The 19,059-nt window shown below is 40.4% G+C and overlaps 1 protein-coding gene across 1 annotated transcript in view; it reads right to left on the bottom strand.

The window, feature by feature from the left end:
- PLB1 (phospholipase B1) overlaps window positions 1–19,059 on the bottom strand; it is a 98,902-nt gene that overhangs the window by 67,753 nt on the left and 12,090 nt on the right. The window contains exons 2-11 of the mRNA XM_048935732.1: window positions 9,230–9,270; window positions 8,198–8,261; window positions 7,684–7,742; window positions 6,152–6,192; window positions 5,329–5,372; window positions 4,796–4,880; window positions 4,362–4,413; window positions 3,111–3,194; window positions 2,783–2,845; window positions 1,389–1,471 (exon numbers count right to left, since the gene is read on the bottom strand). Of these exons, the coding sequence (XP_048791689.1) occupies window positions 1,389–1,471; window positions 2,783–2,845; window positions 3,111–3,194; window positions 4,362–4,413; window positions 4,796–4,880; window positions 5,329–5,372; window positions 6,152–6,192; window positions 7,684–7,742; window positions 8,198–8,261; window positions 9,230–9,270 (616 nt within the window). The remainder of the gene's footprint in view (window positions 1–1,388; window positions 1,472–2,782; window positions 2,846–3,110; window positions 3,195–4,361; window positions 4,414–4,795; window positions 4,881–5,328; window positions 5,373–6,151; window positions 6,193–7,683; window positions 7,743–8,197; window positions 8,262–9,229; window positions 9,271–19,059) is intronic.

The raw sequence follows: 19,059 nt of genomic DNA, 5'->3' as shown, positions 1-19,059 counted from the left end.
GAGGTTCTCCTGAACCCACTGCTCATCCAGTCTAGGTCTATCTGGACAGAACCTTGTCCCTCAGGTGTGCTGACCACACACCTTGGTGTCACCCACTATCTTGCTGAAGGTGCACTCAATCCCACTGTTTATGTCATTTGATGAAGATATTAAACAGCATCTATCCCAGTACCGACCCATGAGAGACATCACTTTTTGCTGATTTCCATTCAGACATTCAGCCACTGACCATCACTCTCTGGATATGATCTCACAACTGGTTCCTTGTCTGTTAAGCAGTCCACCCACCTCAAGAACAACAGACATGAAATCGGTGGCTCCTCCCTGTCCACCGATCCAGCTACACCATCACAGAATGACACTAAATCAGACAGAGGACTTGCCCTTGGTGAAGCCACACTAGTTGTCTCGTAACATTTCTCTTTCTTCCATGTGCCTTAGTGTAGCTTCCAGGAAGATCTGTTCCATGATCTTTCCTGGCACAGAGGTGAGGCTGGATAGGTCCGTAGTTCCCTGAATCATCATTTCTATTCTTCTTAAAAAAGGATGTGACATTGCCTTCTTTCCAGTCCCCTTCACCTTGTCATGACTTTTCAGTTGAGAATGGCTTGGTAACTACATCAGCCAGCTCCCTCAAAACTCTCATACAGCACTGCCTTTAGGACTTGCAACTAAAATGCTGTTGAACAGTGCTTGCAGTGCCAAATATTTCTATCTTTTCCTACTATCCCACCCAGTGAGTAGGGGGGAGATGGAAGAAGGGCGGGAGAGAACACAGCCAGCACAGAATACATGAGCTGACCAAAGGGATATTCCACAAAATATAAGGTCACGCTCGTAAATAAAATTTGATGTAGAGGAAGAAAAGGGACATTTTGGATTCTGAGGTCACTGTTGCTTGGAGACAGAAGGATATTAGTCCACTTATTCGAAGTAGAATTATTACCTTTGAATCATTTAGTTCCTCACATCTTTCCCCCTCTCTCCTAATGTGTTAAACTTTCACCTTTAACCTGGTTTTATCTTAAGCCACATGATTTTGCTTTTATTCTTCCTTTTCTCTCCCATCCTTCTATGGCATGGTAAAAGAGGAAACAACAGAGAGGCTGCGTGGTTTCTTGGGGTCGACTCACCCCTACTGCAGTATGCACTCTTGAAACATAGTATCCAAACTGATTAAGTTAAAGCCCTTACTTCTTGTAAATCCATGCCTTCAGAGCGAGTGCATCAGAAGCAAAAGTTGAAATCTAAAAATCTGTGACATAATTTGGCATCAAGGGCAGAAAACTATTCAGAAGTCTACCTGATTGGTATAGAGACAGTACACACACTGGACAATAAACAAAAGTAGGAGACAGTGTTAAGAATTTAAGAGGAGCCTCTGTTACCTGGAATTTTGAGGATCTTGGCACATGAGAAAGGAAGTTGTGATCTCAGTGGAATCTACCAAATTTACAAAGGCTTTGGGAACCTGCAGTGATAAAGTAAAAATTAATGACAATAACATCTGCTGTAGGAAATCATAAGTTACTATTTCTGCCACTTGCTAGAATCTACAACTTGTGTTACCTCAGAGCTAGGATTCTGTCTTCATAAAATCAGTGATCTGAGTCTCTGCCAGTTCCTTCCTGAATCCTACTCCTATGCCTGCCTTCTAGTATAACCTGAGTCATCATTTGTGAAATACTCATGACAATGATTTCTTGACTGATACCTAGAAGCTCATTTTTACATGAACCAGATGACCACTAACCAACTAAACCGAACTCAGATGAGCAAAGAGCTACTATTTTTGTGTCAATATGTCAGCGCAATGCTTGAGGATGAACTATCCTGTGTAATAGCACAAGCACTCACATATCTCACCTCACTTCTCCCATAAGGATAAAGCAGATTTCCATTTCCATACTGATATTTCACTTTTGTGAATGCACGTATACAGATTCTGCAAATAATAGAGGAGGGAATCTGAAGCAGATATATGGGTAGAACTTCACCCATACGCAATATTTGTCAGTCAGTCTGGGAAGAATGAATGCCTGTGTCCTGATGTAATCAAACTGGAGCAGATGTAGAATACCCATCAGGCTGTCAATCCAATAACATAAGATTCTTGGAAATAGCTACTGAAATACTTCAGATAAATAGTCTGTTGTAGTGTCTATGCATCTTTATCTAGCTTGCTGCTCATTAGTAGACTAGTACTCAGGACAGAACACTTCCCAGAATTCATCCTAGAGAAATAGATCAGCTTTCATTCAGCCAGCTAGAAATACTGAGGTCTTAAAATGGACACAATGGCAGAAAAAAAGACCCAATAGATATTATACAGATCTTTAATTTATTTTTTTTTTTCGCCTGGTATAAACAAGTCTCCACTTAGCATTTAGCAGTTGGTACACTGCATACATTGCTTCACATATCCAATAATTACATATATTTTCATGAAGACCACTATTAGGAAGGAAAACTTCCAGATCAAGACTGATCTAGTCCATTTTTCATGCAAATCACTTTAAAAATAAAAGGTGCAGACTAAGTAGCACATCAGTCTGATTAACAAAGCTAAGCTGTTAACTATCTGTCCTTTCTCTTTGCATGCATCAAATTTTTAAAGCACAAATACAACACTTACTGGCAATGAATAGAGCGAGAGGATTAAAGTCAGTGAGATTTGTGTTGTGAATCACTTGAACACTGATACAAGCCAAAGTTCAGAAAGATAGAAAAAAAAAAATTCGCCAGAGGATTCAGGTATTGAAAACTGATGAATACATCTTACTTCTTTATATAAAAAGTCTAAGAGTTCTTGAAGTTTTTCCAGGTTGTCCAATATGCAATTCTTCTGTAAATAGAATGAGAAACAGCTTTAAAAAAAAAAATGAATAGGAGAACTGTTCTATTACTGCATCTTAGATTTGGGATTCCAAATCAAGTACACGTTTCTAAATACAAAAGACTTCGTGGACCAGAAGCTCATGTTACTGAATAGCATCACTCCAATCTTCTAGAACCAGCTACTGCTTTGGTCCACTATGGCAAAGGATAGAGCTTGCAAAATTGTTTGAATCACACGCTTTGATGGCTAAAGCACCCCATGAAAACACTACCGGTTGTGTGAAGGCACAAGAGCATGGGTTTTCAGCACTAAAGAAAACTGTGATCAGTTTCCAATCATTTTGGAAGTCCAGCATCTGGAAGAAAAATAAACAAACAAATTAAAAGGAGTATGATGGTAAGAGTCCTATTTGCCATCCTTTCTTTCATGCATGATTTAAATCAGCAAGACAAAACAGTAGTCCACTGCCCAACCCCAGATGCTTTGATCCATTCTGTCTGACTCATCAGCTTCTCGCTACAGTAGGCAGCAAATAGATGGTTATCAACCAAATCCTGCCATTAAAGATGAATGCACACCAGCAAAAATCCAAGGATAAAGCCAGAAATTGCAGCTGCCATTGAAGTTCACTGGAAATGGGCACACACTGCTGAGCACAAAGCTGTATGCTGCTTCTTTCTAACCCCGATGAAGTTTACTGACAGATTAACATTCTTGAGCTGCTGAGACCGGTTCATCCTGGTGGGATGCAGACTAGAGCAAAAATCTAAGGACTAGAGCTCTGCCCAGCTGTCCTAAGCCCATTAGGCAACATCTGCCAAACACAAAGAGCGTTGGTTAGAAGCCTTTAGTTCCATAAAAACTCATGCTAAGTTCATACACATACAGTCTTGCGAGCTCCCTGCATAGGGAGTAGATAACAGCAGAATCACTTTGGCAGTTATATATGCAAGTTATGTAAAGATCATTTTACAAAATAACATGCCTGAGGGTTGAGAACAGAAGAAAAATGAGTACTTAAAACTCCAGGGTGGGATTTTCAAAGCACTCAGCCATGAGTGATAGTACAGTTCTCACCAGCATCAACCACTGATATCAGCCAAAGCGTATCTCAAGCTTTTTGAAAATACGATCCTACGATAGCAGGAGGAAGAGATAAATATCAAGAATTACAATTTTGGGTTGGCTTCTCAGAAACACTGGCACAGTTACAGAGTGTAGATAGAGGTCTCACATCCTTAAGCAATACAAAAACAAAAATGTTGGCTTCCATGCCAAACTCATCAGCCTCTTCTGGCAAACATAAAGCAGGTGAGATATTTTCAAGAACAAAACTCCATACACCTTAAAAGAGTACAGAACTGATTCTATTTACAGATAGACCACAGTCTGTTAAGCTCAAGAAACAATATGTCCTATTTTAAGGGAATCTTTAGGTGGTGTTTAAGGTGTTTCATCACATTTCTTCCTTTTCCAGATTGGAGACCAAAACTCTCATAACAGTCCTGTTCTTTAAACACACCTGGTTCTCTTTCATGAGCTTCACTATTTCTCCAGCTTGATCCAAGAGGCCTCTGAAAAGCAGAAAAAGAGAAACTATCAAGGCATCAGCAAGGGTAAAGCTTTGGCAGATTTTTACTATGAAGTCAACATTTGAAACATCAGGTGGGATTCATCTTTTCACTCCTAAATGTGTAAAAATTAGACACTTGTCTGAGTTATACAGAAAGCCTGTGGTGATTAGCTCACATTGAGACATCTCACTTTCGGATGTGCATTTGGAGAGATGAAAAGAGCAGACATACTTCTAAGCCATGACAGGATCTGACCCCGGGAAACCTGTACAGCCTGGCACTGAGCATATTCTGTGTTCAGTGAAATTCTCCAGCATGAAATGCATCTACCCTCCACTTTTCCAGATATAAGTGAACCCAGCCAAAAACCCCTCAAACTTACATTGTTTGACCGTCTGATGCTGCTCCCATTGTGGCAGGCAGAGGAGACTGGTGCAGGACCGAAGGATTAAAACTGCTAATAAGAGCTGAATGACATACACAGGTCAGGTGTGCTACTCTGCAATTGCATTATAAACAAAGCTGAACCAGGCCAGAAAATGTAGGATCTGAGGGATCTGTTGGCAGGCATTAGAGGCTCACCCAAGCTGCTCTGCAGCTGTTTTGCTGGAGCAGCTCCTAAGAACTGCAGCTCTGACATCTGAGTTTGCCTCCAGACTCAGGTGAGAAACACTCACCCCACCTCTTACGTCAGCCACAAGTACAGGCAGATTTAAATACAAGCAGGTATAGAAATCAGCCTACTGAGAATGGGAGGCAAGTCAAGACTCCCTTCACAACAGCCAGCTTGTGGATGATGAATTCACACGTGGTGCACCTAAAGTAGCCTCAGTGTAAGCCCCTGAGCATATGGCAGCAGAAAGAGCACTGGACAAGCAAATTCTTCAAGCAAGTTTGTGTGATAGCAAGACACACCTGCCAAGACTTCCACGCTCACTTCAGGGAGGCTCTTTCCTGTGCTGCAGAAAGGGAAGAGAAAACAGGAAGTTGCTGTTATCCCATTTCTCAAAGAAAAGTTATATTACAGCACAAACTCAACATCTTGCTAGCTAGTCTACAGCTTGAAGCATGTATTCATAGCAGCTGCTGAAATTAAGAATGGGGCCTTTCTCTTCCTAAAATCATGTTGCAATAATTGTCCTTATGCATATACACAAGCAGTGCCAGGACCTCTCTTTGTGTATGCACAAGCAGACACGGATGTACATGCAACTACTGAAAAACAGCAGTCCTTTAAAATTTGTCTTTTCAGGGCCAAATCCTCACCTGGAATGCCTCAAAAGAGTTACACAGATTCGCATCTCTGAGGCTTAACCAGATGCTTCTACTTATTGATTTATATATGCTAAGAGGGCAAGAAAGAAGAAAGCGGTGTAGAACTTGTCCATGAACATTGGGAGTCATTCAGGCAGAGGACAGACAGGGTATCAGAGCTCTTGGGTTCTATTTTTGCTTTGATAAATCTCCACGTTCTGGTCTCTAGTTAGTGGAGGACGTTTACTACATAGGAGTAATCTTGGAGTAACGAGTCTTAAGGTTATTGCAATCCTAAAGTAGTTGCAGATCTTGGACAAAGAATTTCTGTTAACTAAGGAATGGAGAAGATCCAATGTCTCAAAATCTTATCTATTTAAATAGGCTTTCTTTTCCTTCCTAGATAACAGCAAAAATTTTATTGTGCCTAATACTGTATAAATCAGTATAATGAAATGAATCAATTGTAGCAACTCATTTTTACCTTTGGAGCAAATCTTCATGATGAATGCTGGATCCCAGTGGCTATGAATAAGCAGGCAATAAGCATGTCATTAAGCAAGGTTACACTTTGCTTCCTATTGTACCCTTCTCTTTTCTTATACGTTTTCTATATACTCATTTCCATTATGCTTCAGTTTGTCACGGATTTAGATTATTTTCCAGGGCTGTCATTTTCAGCACTTCCTTCTTACAATGTGTTCTCATAGTCTAGTCTTTTTTCTTACTTTTTTTTTTTTTTTTTTTGCTTTCATTGATGAATTTATTGCATGTGGCTTAAAATAAAATGTGACTAACTTAACTCAAATTCAGTCAAATGAAATGCTGTTCTAAACCATATTGAATTGCTCTCAATCTATTCCTTTTCAACAAGGGATGTGACCTGAAGTCACTAAGATAATTTACACGGATGGCACTCTGCCAATATGGTACCTGATGAAAAAAAACCTCCTTATACAGAGGAATTTCATTGATTTCAAGGAGTCCAGGAGGAGACAGTGAAATGTTTGCTCTAAAAAAGTAGACATTCATTAGCAGAATATCATTTATACATTCATTATATGGCACCACCCACAGGCAATAAAAAAATCATCACCACAAAAAAAAGACATGCTCTGAAGTGCCACACGTCCAATATGGGTAAAGAATTGTCAAATTTAAGAAAATCTTTTCTCCTAAAGAGGGAGGTACTTGCAGAGAGTCCAGGAAAGCTGATCTTTAATGGAAAGTTTTAAGACAAGGAAAAGTATGACATCTTAATGAACACCAATTCAAATTACAAAGTTGTTTTGTGATAAGGGAGAACCTTCCCCATTTCTTGAAAGTTATAACCCTAGAACAACTCCCATTTTTGCCCAATAAATACACTTCTATGCTTTCTCAAAGCTTGGAAATTGTAGTTAAATGTTTTAAATTGGGCCTTAAAACTATTTCAGATATTTACTTCTGTTATTAAGGCAAGTTAAAATTACCCAAATCTAACTACTAGAAGAGGTAGGATAACCTTACTTACTGATTTATACATCAAAGTTACATATTCATGATTCATCCAAAGCATTTTCCTGCAGGATAGAAATGCTTCAACAGGATCAAAAGTCTACTGCATCTCTTGATAATTTGTCCTAATGGCAGTCATCACAAAAACTGTACATTTTTTCAGTTTGAGTTTTCCTAAATGCTTCTTCCAGTAATTTGATCTCTTCAGCTCATTGTTAGGAAAATCCAAGCACACTAATCAGATAGCATGGCTCTGTGTAAGAACACCGTGATCAAATTTCTCCTGCATGAAGTCAGCTGGCTATTTTTAGATTCAGAGTATACTGAAATATTGAACATTCAGAAGTTATTTCCAGCCATTTTTCAGCAGAAAACTGTAATGGTCATGGAAAGTTTTAAGTCCTAAATGCCCTCGCTGGGACCCCAAATTTTACCATCAGCTCAGTTCACCATCAGCCCATCACAGAGTCAGAACAGAGGAAATGGGTCACGTTCAGCACATTTCATGCATGTACTTACTGTTTGCAAACTTCCTATTGCAGTGACTACTTTAATGTCAGCTGGCCTCAGAGTATGAACTGCAAAAATGTTGAAAATCGGGTGAGAAAAAAGAAGTAAATTTAAAAGAAAGTTACATTCACTAGTATATTAAAACATGGCAAAACTGATTAAAAGCATGCAGGAAGAAGTCCATGCTGATCCTTTGGACTAGTAGCTTTGAATCAGGCAGAGAGAATGAGAAACTTCACTTAGACATTCAGTAAATGCTTCAGCTGCACTGAAACGTTCAACCATCAAGCAAGAAGAGACCACAAAAACAGTGGTGAATGATTTAAGCAATACCAGAATCCTCAGCAGCTGAAGAAACAAAAGTATTTTTATGATCATAATAAAAACCCTACAGATGTCACAGAGCCCTCTCTCCATCACTTTAGAGACATCACACACAAATAAAGCCTCTCAGACCAGCTCATTTCCTTCGCTCCATATCCATTCTGAAATAAGTGTGGAAAGGATAATATTAGACACAAACCTGAAGATGAAGGAGTCTCAGGTGATGTCACGTGCTCGCATGAAAACTGGAAGCCTCCTAGAGCCTTTGACATAAATAAATATGGTCTTATTTCCAAAAAGAAATTGTCAGAAGGAGAGGACATAAAGGCTCTATTTTCCAACAACAACAAGCTCTTACTGATGTAGAAGAAATTTTGAAGAACAATTGCACCTCTGCTAGAAATACATGGGAACACAGCTCTGGACAGCTCTTCAAATCCACTCTTTCCAAACTCTACACTTTCTACTCAGCTTTCTTACCAAATTCCTACTTAGCAAACAATAAAATGTGCGGAACACAACCTATAACCTTCATTGTTGTGAACAGAGAATGCTTAATCTGGGAGATCCCAAAAAATGAGCTTCTGCATGCATCTTTGTGTGCCACAAGGTACACAGTGTACAAAACAAAAAGCCACAGCTCAAGCATGAAGCAGGAAAGGAAACACGAACCAAATATATCACCAATATTCTGGGCCCCTGGCAACAGGCAGAATTTCCATGTGAACACAGAAAATAATAAAGAGGAAAATAATGAAAGAAAGACCTGTATTTATGGCAAGGACATGAGTGATATGAATAAACTCAGCACGAGAGACAGATGACTATCAGTAGGAACAATTATTTCATGCCCTCCCGCATACTGACAATAGGCACGGTCCATCTCTAAGACCTTACAGAAAGACTAAAGACAACAACCTGCTTCTAAAAGAGCAACAGAGCATCTTGGAACAAGTGCTAACCACAGTCAGCCTATGTACAGGATGTGCAACCTAATAACAAGAGGTGCTCAGAGAAACTTATTTCCTGGTGAGGTATCGTAATCTTGCAACTGCAGTATCACACCATTGAGTCATTTCTTTGCATTTATTCTTTGCAGAATTCAACAGTTTAGCACACTAAGCTCTTCTTCCACCTGCCTCAGAGGAAGTGACAGCCAAAATGATGAAGATAGATATCGAAAAAAGGAGAAGGAAAAAAAAAAAGAAAGAAATCTGTTCTCATAATTTACCTTTAGTTTCCCCTGTTCTTCCAGGAGATCTTCTGTCTTTCCTTTAAAATAAAGTAAAAGAAAGAATAAGGAATTGCACAATTTTTAAACTTAGAACAAGCCTTCAGAAAACAATAAAACTAAAACCACACAATCCCTATGAGGAGTAACTTTTCTCCTCTTTCCTATTTTCCAAAGGTGAAGCTTGCTCCAACACCAAGTATATTCTCTTAGTTTTGTGTATACTAATGTAAGATTTTAGTTATTATAGTCAGATGAGATTTGTTGAAATTAGCAGATTACAAATAAGTCATATACACAGGTGATTAAATTCATCTTCCACAAGCCTTAAAACCTAGTTTTTCCAGTTTTCCTCTTCAGCCATCATGGAATGGTTTGGGTTGGAAGAGACCATAAAGCCCATCAGTTCCAACACCCTGTCGAGGTCAGGGCTGCCCCCCACCAGGTCAGGATGCCCAGGGCCCCATCCAACCTGACCTTGACTCCTCCAGGGATGGGGCATCCACAGCCTCTCTGGTCAGCCTGTGCCACTGCCTCACCAACCTCTGAGTAAAGAATTTTCTCCTAATATCTAATTTAAATCTCCCCTCTTCTAGTTTAAGATCATTCCCCCTTATCCTGTCACTATCTGTCCATGTGAAAAGTCAGTCTCCCTCCAGCTTCTAAGCTCCCCTCAAGAACAGGAAGGCTTCAGTGAGGTATCCCCAGAGCACTCTCTTCTGCAGACTGAACAAGCCCGACTCCCTCAGCCTTTCTTCATAGGAAAGGTGCTCCAGCTCCTCTGAAGCTGCTCCAGTAGCGCTATATCTTTCTTGTGCTGGGGGCCCCAGGCCTGGAAGCAGTACTCCAGATGGGGCCTCAGAAGGGCAGAAAAAAAAAAGGGAATGTTATTTCTCCTGTATTATGGTGGATTTTAATTTTATTTCTCAAAAAAGGAGGGGCCTATCTGCTTTCACTGTGAGAGGTACAAAATACCTAGGGCAACTAGTAAACATGTAATTCCCATTAACAAAAGGAGATTTTGCAAACACCAACAAATTCATGTGTGAGTCAGTCCCTAGTTTTTATGCCTTAGAAGTACAGCCTAGACTTACATTAGCATGTGCAAGTTGAAACTCCTTCAGAAAGGAGCAATTCACATTAATCTACATCTTCCACAGCCACAGAGCCACATCACACTGTTATGTGATTGCCATAGTGATAGAGAAACTAGATTCTTGTCCTAGAATGCTGACAGATAACGTAGCCTGTTAGAGCCAGAAGTCAGGACTGCAGCTATTTCAGCAAACACCATTCTCTTTCCTTGAGTATATACTTGGATTTGTAATCATCAATTTGAGGTTATCCTAAGATCTTCACAAAAGGAGATTTTCGGCTGAACTTCAAAGTGTGCTGAGAGCTGTCCCTGCTTGCCACACCAAAGCCACCAAAGTCCGGATGTCTTTTCTCCAGAAGCTAACTTGAGAATATTTAGTTGTCCTGCTGCATGCTTCTGCTTATACGTCCTCCTTCTTTCCACATCAAAAAGTAAATGGAGAGCCAACTCAGCCCAGCAGGGGAGATATCCAGGCTCAGACTGTTTGATCTCCTCTCACGTGGACATTGCTTCATAAGTCTGAACTCTCTTCTCATTTATCCTCCTCCTAGTGTTTCTCATTTTACTTTCAACTTGAAAAGGCTAGACAGCCCTCAAGAGGTGAGTGAACTAGACTTACACACAGCTCTAGGAATGCATTTTTTGTTCTCTCTCTGATTCCTGACATTATCTCCTTGATAGCTGGTAATACTGTGTTGATGTCCTCAGAGAGCTACGTACCATGAAGCAGTACCTAACTTAGAGTTTCACCATAATCTATGTATAGCTAGCACAAGTTTTGCCTGCCATACATTATTTTCAGTTTGAGCATCCCGAGTATTTTCCATCAGCTAGCCTATCCCCTGATCTGATGCTGAAATAAGCTGAAAGCACCTTTTCCAGCACAGGCGACAGCCTGTTCCAGCAGGTTCCGTCTCCTTTCTTTTCTGTCTGAATATTTATAATTCATTTCTTTATTCCATGGCTTTTAATTAGAGTCCACAAAAGTGCTTTTGTCCTTGTGATTATTTAGCTTCTTTAGGAGTGTACTTGGTCAAAAGATTTTCAGAAATCCAACTGCACTTACCACTGCAGGTCCCCAGATCCTTCTAGCAGAGAATCTATTCTAAAATCTAGTTTCACATCTGCCATTTTTAATTCCTGACATCAACGCTGACTGAAGAAATGCTGATTGATAACAACACTGTTAACATGAACACATTCACATTTGTGTGAATATCATCTACTTCTGGCAGTTTGTTGCTATTCATTATCAATTCGTTTGGGGATTTGCTAGCTCCTCCAGCTTGTCCCCTCCCCAGAAAGGATCTTAGTGCAAGGTCTTTTTTAAGCTCTTGTGCTTAAACACATCACGGGGGAGGGAATAAATAATAATAATAATAATAATAATAATAATAATAATAATAATAATAATAATAATAATAAAAAGTATTTTCTGTTGAGCTTCAGACCTTATTTTTTGTATGTACCAGGACTTCAGATTCCCTGTTTCAGATGTATTTTGAAAGAGAATCTCTTATTTTTTACTCCTTTAGACATGATTCCTTGAATCCCCTCAGATTCATTTTTGGTTTGCCCGATTATACTTTAACCAACCAGAGCATACATTTAGTTTTCTTTGTTTGTTTTGGATTTATGCTTTCTATAGGATGTTTTTTTGACCCTGCTTCTCCCAGTATTATAGCTATTCTATGACTCTATCATTTAATAATTCTAGTTTGTATTTTAAATTTTTTCCAAATCCTCTCCCTCTGCCTTCCTCAAAATAAGTGTTTTTCTGAGTTTTTTTTTCCAAAATCTGGGAGAAAAGCTTTATTCTTTCTTCCCTCGATTTCATAGTTAACCTGTTTCTGCTAATTCTTACAGGCTCTATCAATCCACATTTACTCCCAAATCCCAAAGTTTTCTCAGGAATTTCAGTCACAGTGCAACTTTTTTTTCCAAATTAAAAAGCCAAAGCATGATCATTTCTTCCATTTATAATAATAGGAACCAAAGCCTCCAAACAGATGGTTTTTGTTTTTTTGTTTGTTTGTTTGTTGTTTTAAATCAGAGAACCTGACAGTCCTCCAAAGATACTTATCCTCACAGCATACTGTTAAGGTAGAGCACTACTGTTATTTATCACAGCCTTCTTACTGGCAGGAAGCTCAAGCGAGAAGCCAAGACAGGCACAATATTTGTAGTCCTAGATCACCTACAAAATTCAGGTACCCAGTACCATGTATGAATTTCACATAACCAGTAAGGGTACAATGCTTTCTCCAACTCCAGCCTTTCCACCCCCTTCTCACTAACTCTTTTTTTTTGTTTTGTTACAGTATTTTGCTCAGATTATACAGAAAGTCTGGAGGAAACAGAAATCTGAACAGTGATGCCCTGGGTGTCAGAAGATTGCCTACCCATCCAAACAATTCAATGCCACTGAAAAGAAAATGATCACAGGTACAAATTCAAAGAAAAACCTCAGTCTCTTGCTCGAACTTCTGCACCGTTTTGGAACAGGTCTCACCATTAGTTAATCATTGGTGCTTTTCTCATAAGAAAACTTCAGCATCTACCTAAGGTGAAATCATTCCCCAGAGCAGTGCGAAACAATGCACATATCTCCTATCTAAAACGATCAAACGTATCCCCAAATCACATGCAAGACCACAGTTTTACTTTCCTATTTTCTTCATCCTGCTTAAGGATTTCTGCTTTATACCCACCTTGCAACAACTAAAAACATAGGTTCCTAAATACTGCATAACAAAAATTTTCAAAGGACCTTTCAATTCTTACCTTCTGAGGAAAAACACCAAAGAAAAAACAGGCCTAACAATAGCTTCATAAGTGCTTCTATGAGCAGGTAAAATGGAGTGCTGTGGGTTACACTTTATGGCTGCTAGAAAACAAATTCTCTTCTTTTTCCTCCTTTATATTCTACCAAGCTGATAACTCAGCAGCCATAAAATTTATTAGCCTATTTACCTTTGGAAAGCAAAGCCACGATGATAACATTTGCATTTCTTATTTCAAAGAGCTCTGCAACCTCAGTTTATGAATAGCCCTATCCACAGGTCAAAAAAGGAAAGAAGTGGCACAGCAGTTCCAGTTTCTCTTTCCCCCCATGTTGCTCCTCTTTTCTATTCGTGAGGAATTAACCACATGATTTAGCAGAGAAGATGGCAGCTGAGAGCAACTGTTCTTTTTGGGTTTCTGCCAATGATAAAAGGAATATGTAGAACATCACATGGCTACTAGATATTTTGTATTGAACGAACTCTCCATAAAGACTTCCATAGTTATCATACAGCATAGATATCGCCTTCACGTTACTTTCAAAATACTTTAAAAGCTTATTAGCGTCACATGGTGCAAGTCAAGCAAATTTTCTCACAGAAAATAATGAAATCAAATGTTCCATTAAGGCTTCTCCCTGTGTTCAGGGGCAGCTGGCCACTTTGCAGGGCAGCCACCTCAGCAAGTATCAGCACGTAAGTCATGTGGGTCAACTTCCAGTCGAGTCAAGGGTCTTCTACACAGCACAATAATTCACTATCAGTCTATCTCTACTACATGTGGAAGAAGGCTCAACTCCTGGGTCTTACAGAGCAGCTAAATTCTAAGTAGAATGCAGGTGGTTGTACTCTTCTCCCCTGCCTCTGCTCCTTCATAGCCTTCAGACAGCCTTGTACTGCATCTGTCTCTCTTCCACTAGCTTCGTAACCACCACATATTTCTAAAAGATGATTAAACTCACTGATACTCCAAAAACCTAAGTTAAATTGAGTCCAAGAAGATTATGAAGAACATGAAAGGGCACCACAGCAGAGAACAAGTGGACTACAATCTGATTAGGGAGAGAATAGCAATAGTGAGGAGAATAAGCAGAGATGGTAAGGGAAGTAATGCAAAGCCAGTACTGTACCATCACTTCTGGCAGTAAGCACTTTAAAGAAAACCTCTACAACTTAGCTTGTGGAATATAAGCCATTCTTCTGGAGAATTTTCCATTAACGTAGTCTTCATCACAGGCATCTGGCAAGACAGAGCACTTCTGGGAAGTGGAATAGCTAACTCAACAAACAGAATTTCACACCAAGTTTACCACAAACAGGTGTGATCCTAAGGCCCAGGCTGACCAGATTCATGTAATAGTTTTCCCAGTTTGAACAAGAGCCATGACCTAACAGCTAAAGCTCAATATGTCCAGCTCAGGATATACCAAGATTATAGAGCACCGTAGGCACTCCAGCAGTGCAGAGAAATTACTGTATACTCACATAACAAGTGTATATCTAAGAAGACAATAAGACTGGATCATTGTGTATAGGCAGTCAACACAAGTATCAAGTGTTTGAGCAAATAAGCCTAGCTAGAATGCTACCATGGTAGACCATTCACTTTTGCAGATTTGAAGGACACACACAAGTGACTGCTAGATCTAGACTGCTAGATGACAATATTATGCTCCCAAGTAAGACTCTTGCTGTATCTCAATTACAACATTAAGATCTGACCTCTGCAGAACAGCCCACTCAGCCATAGCACTGGAAATGCTCTCTGTCCTCTTATGAGCCTGTTGACACCCAAGTAAAGCTTCTGCATAAAGAATAGGAGACTCAGAAGGGCAACTGCTTGAGTAAATATCTTAAAACGCTTAAACAAATCACTCACACCCCTGATATTCCAGGCAGTCTAACTTATCGTTCAAAGGGCTTTTTATTGTCTTATGACTGAAATTCAGTATTTCTAAAGGAAATACATTGGAGATAGCCCTTGCATCCACTTCACCTTGGAAAAAAAAAAAAGAGAAAGTAAAATCAATTCTGGATAAGAACAGCTATTAAACAAACATACTAGCAGGAATCTGCACAGACAGGGGAAAAGCTCCTCCACTGCTTGATCTCAAACCTCAGCCCAGTACAAACATGCTAGAGACCTCACAAGCCCAAACAACTGCTCACCTCCAACACAGCAGCAACTTTGAAAGAAGGGAGCTTGTTCTACTTAGGAGTCTCACAATCTGAAATGTGTTTTGACACTAACTTCTTTTACCCACAGTAAGTAACGAAAAACTCAAAGTTTTCGCTCTGTTAGATCAGCACAGAGGCCAGTAGATCCCTGGGCTGGGTTGAAATAGGGTTCCTGGGGCACTGGTAGGGTTGATGAAGCCTCAGGTGGGGCTGGTCAAGGTCGTTATGGTACGTGAGTCAGCATAGCATTGTGTAGGTGTAAGAGTTACACTCAGTGGTCTTTATCATTAAGTACAAGGGTTTGTGGTAGCTTCACTCCTCAACAGAAAGTTCTCTTTATCAGTAAGTCTGAGAAACAGTCTCCCCAGTGAACTGGAAGTGTTTAGAATCTTAGAGAGACTGTCTCTTTACCATACGCCAAGTAAAAGGTGGAAAAAGGAAAGGAGGTAACATTACTTCATACATTTGCAATAAACCGAAGAAGAACTTAGCCTTTAGACTCTGTGATGAGCTCCAGAAGGAGAACAGTACTAACTTTGAGGCTTATAAGTCCTCTGTAAAGACTTCTTCCCACCACCAAAGCATCAAAATAGCTCCTAGATTGAATAGCAAATAGCAGGTGGCAGCAACGATCAAAGAAGCTGGCAGAAGAGAGAAGAGAAATTTTCTCACAGTTATGGGAGGTGTCAGAGATAAACCAAATCCTTTGCACTGCTGCGAGGGCATAGCCATACCCTGCAGAAAGTGTGGGGAGCTCCAGCCCATGAGCCAAGGCTGCAGCTGACAGCATTTGGGAGTACTCCACAGAGCTGCAGCCATTTAGATAACTACATAATGATCCACACAGAAGTTCTGCCTTGCCTGAATGCTGCCGCTCAGACACCACAGATAGTAGGATGGACTTTGTACCTGATCCTGCCTGAGCAATGCCAGTCTTCTTGTCAACTGTTTGGACAGAGAAAGCTGACGATACAACTGCAAGGAAGCACTCTGTGTGGAATATTTTGGTTAAGAGCATGTTTTATGCTTTTGCATTTTCTCCAGCAAACGTACCTCTTTTGCATGTCTGGGCCCTAAAAAGTATAATGTCACAAAAACAAAAGTCAAGCTGTAAAGCAAGCAGCACCCAAACACATATTCAGATACAAGCACTTGAATGTTCCTGACCCATCGCTGTTTTTAGGTAGCTTATAATAATCTTAGAGCCATTAAGATTGGAAAAGATCTCTACGATCATCTAGTTCAAATATCCACCTGCCACCAATATTGTGCTTAAACCATGTTCCTTGTTGCCGTATTTACACGTGCCTTGAACACCTCCAGGGACTTTGACTCCACCACCTCCCCTGACAGCCTATTCCAGTGTCCAACTGTAACTTAGTTGACATGATGGAAATAGAGTAATAATACTCTATAGAGTATTACTGCCTTACCTCTTGTACCTGGCACAGGAGCTATAGCTGGGAAAGCCAATGAATTTCTTTACCTTGCCTGTAAGTTCTGCCTTATCTGCTCACTTAAATGAACTTTTTCCTGCAATTCTTTTAATCATACAAGATATTGAAAACCATAAACTTTGATAATGACAATATAAGCTATAGGACCAGCTTTTAAAAATACAAAATAATGAATGTATAACTGCACATTAAAAGCAAAAAAAACAAAAAACAAACAAAAAAAAAACCCAAACACTACCACAACACTCAACCATTCATAATTAAACCCAAATGTTTGCCACCACAAGTACAACATTTTACTGTTTGTTAGGGAAGTTGTTTCTTCAGCTGCTAACAGGCAGAGGCTATATATCAGACAGTAATGCAATTGTGCCCACAGAACTACTGTATTGTACCAGCATAGCAGAGGACTTGTTGAAATAGAAAGTAGAATGACTCCCCATTTCATTTGAAGATTCATTCTGTGACTCATCAATATTTCAGCTAATCCTGCTGCCTAGCCAAGGTCTTGATTATTTATTTATTTGTTTGTTTTAGCAAGCATGTCCCTGAATGGTCCCATTCATTAAATCCAGTCCAGGACGGGTAGAACATTGCAGTGGTGTGAAACGTGTACAAATAAATCATACATTGAGTCACTGTACATTTCCTCATGGTGTTAAGCCTTCTCTTGCTGCAGATCACATTGCTGGTTAACGTAGAGCACACTGTGGACCTAAACAGCAGCTCTTCCTCTACAGAAGAGATCTGGGGATGAGATGAGGGCCAGAGCAACAAGGACATGGGGCTCAGGGCAGGGATCCCACAGCAGCAAGCGGGAGCGCTGCACGATTTAAAGGAGGCTGCTACCACCTGCTGGAGAAAGTGCAAATGGAAACAGAAAAGAGGAAACTTAAGGTTTAGCGAGCCACTTCAGGCAAGAGCTGGAAAGCGCCGCTCTGCGTATGGTCAGACTACCGACCCTTCACCAGGATATTTGGGATTGACAAAGCTGCTATAGAAACTCGAGCTGCCAATAGGTAAATAAGCGAGATCATCATGGAGGTTTTGCCCATGTTTTGGATAAGCTACAAAGCGGCGGCCACCTGCAAACGCTCAGCGGTAGCTCAAGGCAGCAGTATTGCAACGAAACCTCAGGCCTCTCAAGTGAATGAAACTCAGAATTTAATTCTTATGCCTGCAGGGGTGACAACCTCCCACAGCGACTGTCTGATTACTTGGCACAAGTCCATTAGCCACTGACATGAAAGGAAAAGCCAAAGCACATCTCCATAGAGCTGGTGCCACCTCAGCCCCCCTTTGCAGACAGCAGAGTTGGCATGGTACCTCACACCCTTCATCTGTCACAACAAAAATGGAGTGCCTTTGCTCTGGAAGATGGAACTGCTCCTTAACATCTTTACTAGCAGCATCTGGACCTCCAATTTTATATTAATAATTAACATTAACATGACTGAAAACTAACATTCAGATCTGGGGGATTCTGGGTTGAGTGAGCCATTGGCTAAAATCATCCTCTGGGCCATGAAGATAAGGAGGATCCCTCAGCTGGTCCCTGCCTTTCTGCTGGCCAGCTGAAGCCCTGCTTTGGCCAACAGCTCTGAACAGCACAACTCGAGATTTGGATATCCTCTGCAAAAGACTTCTTGCTCATTTTACAGTAGTGTGAGGATTTGTTTAGTCTGTAGGCTGCAAGATGACCAGATACCTCCCATGACCTCATCTGCATCTGGCCCCTCAATTATCAGGCCAGGAGGAGATAATGCTGATTCCTGAAGAGCCCTGAAGAGTCAGACAACACCAGCACAGCCTTTAGAGGGCAGTGCCAGTGGGAAGACAACAAAAAGATGTAGTCTGCCTACCTCCAATATGCACTGTAATGGCATTTTATAGCTGAGACCAGAAAATGTAGATTTTCTTTCCGTGAGTCTAAGGATGGGTCTATTTATTCTCAGATCCCAAGTACCTGATAATCAAAGATGTGCATCACACACCTAAATAAACGTGAGTCTAAGCCCAAGTCTCAAAGCTCTGAGATTCTCTGTAAAATAGAAGCACCAGTACTCCCTTTCTCCCATTCTCTTCTATTAAGTTATAAAATTCCCACAGCAGTGCCAGAGTCTTGCTGTTTGTATTCACACCACAAAGGGGCTCTGTTTCCAGTCAGAGCTGGAAACTGTTGCAGCAGGGTGGGAAGCTCTCGACAGTCCATTGCTATCCCTAGCTCTTCCCACAGGAAGGTATGGTGCATAGACTCTGTAGGGTCAAGACCATCTAGGTCCCGTTGCATTCCAGGCTCACTAGTCTATGTCCTCA

The sequence above is a fragment of the Lagopus muta genome, chromosome 2 (genome assembly GCF_023343835.1).
Source record: "Lagopus muta isolate bLagMut1 chromosome 2, bLagMut1 primary, whole genome shotgun sequence".
NCBI classification, from domain to species: Eukaryota; Metazoa; Chordata; class Aves; order Galliformes; family Phasianidae; genus Lagopus; species Lagopus muta.
Note: the sequence above shows the minus strand (reverse complement) of the source record. Positions and strands in the feature narration are given on the sequence as shown.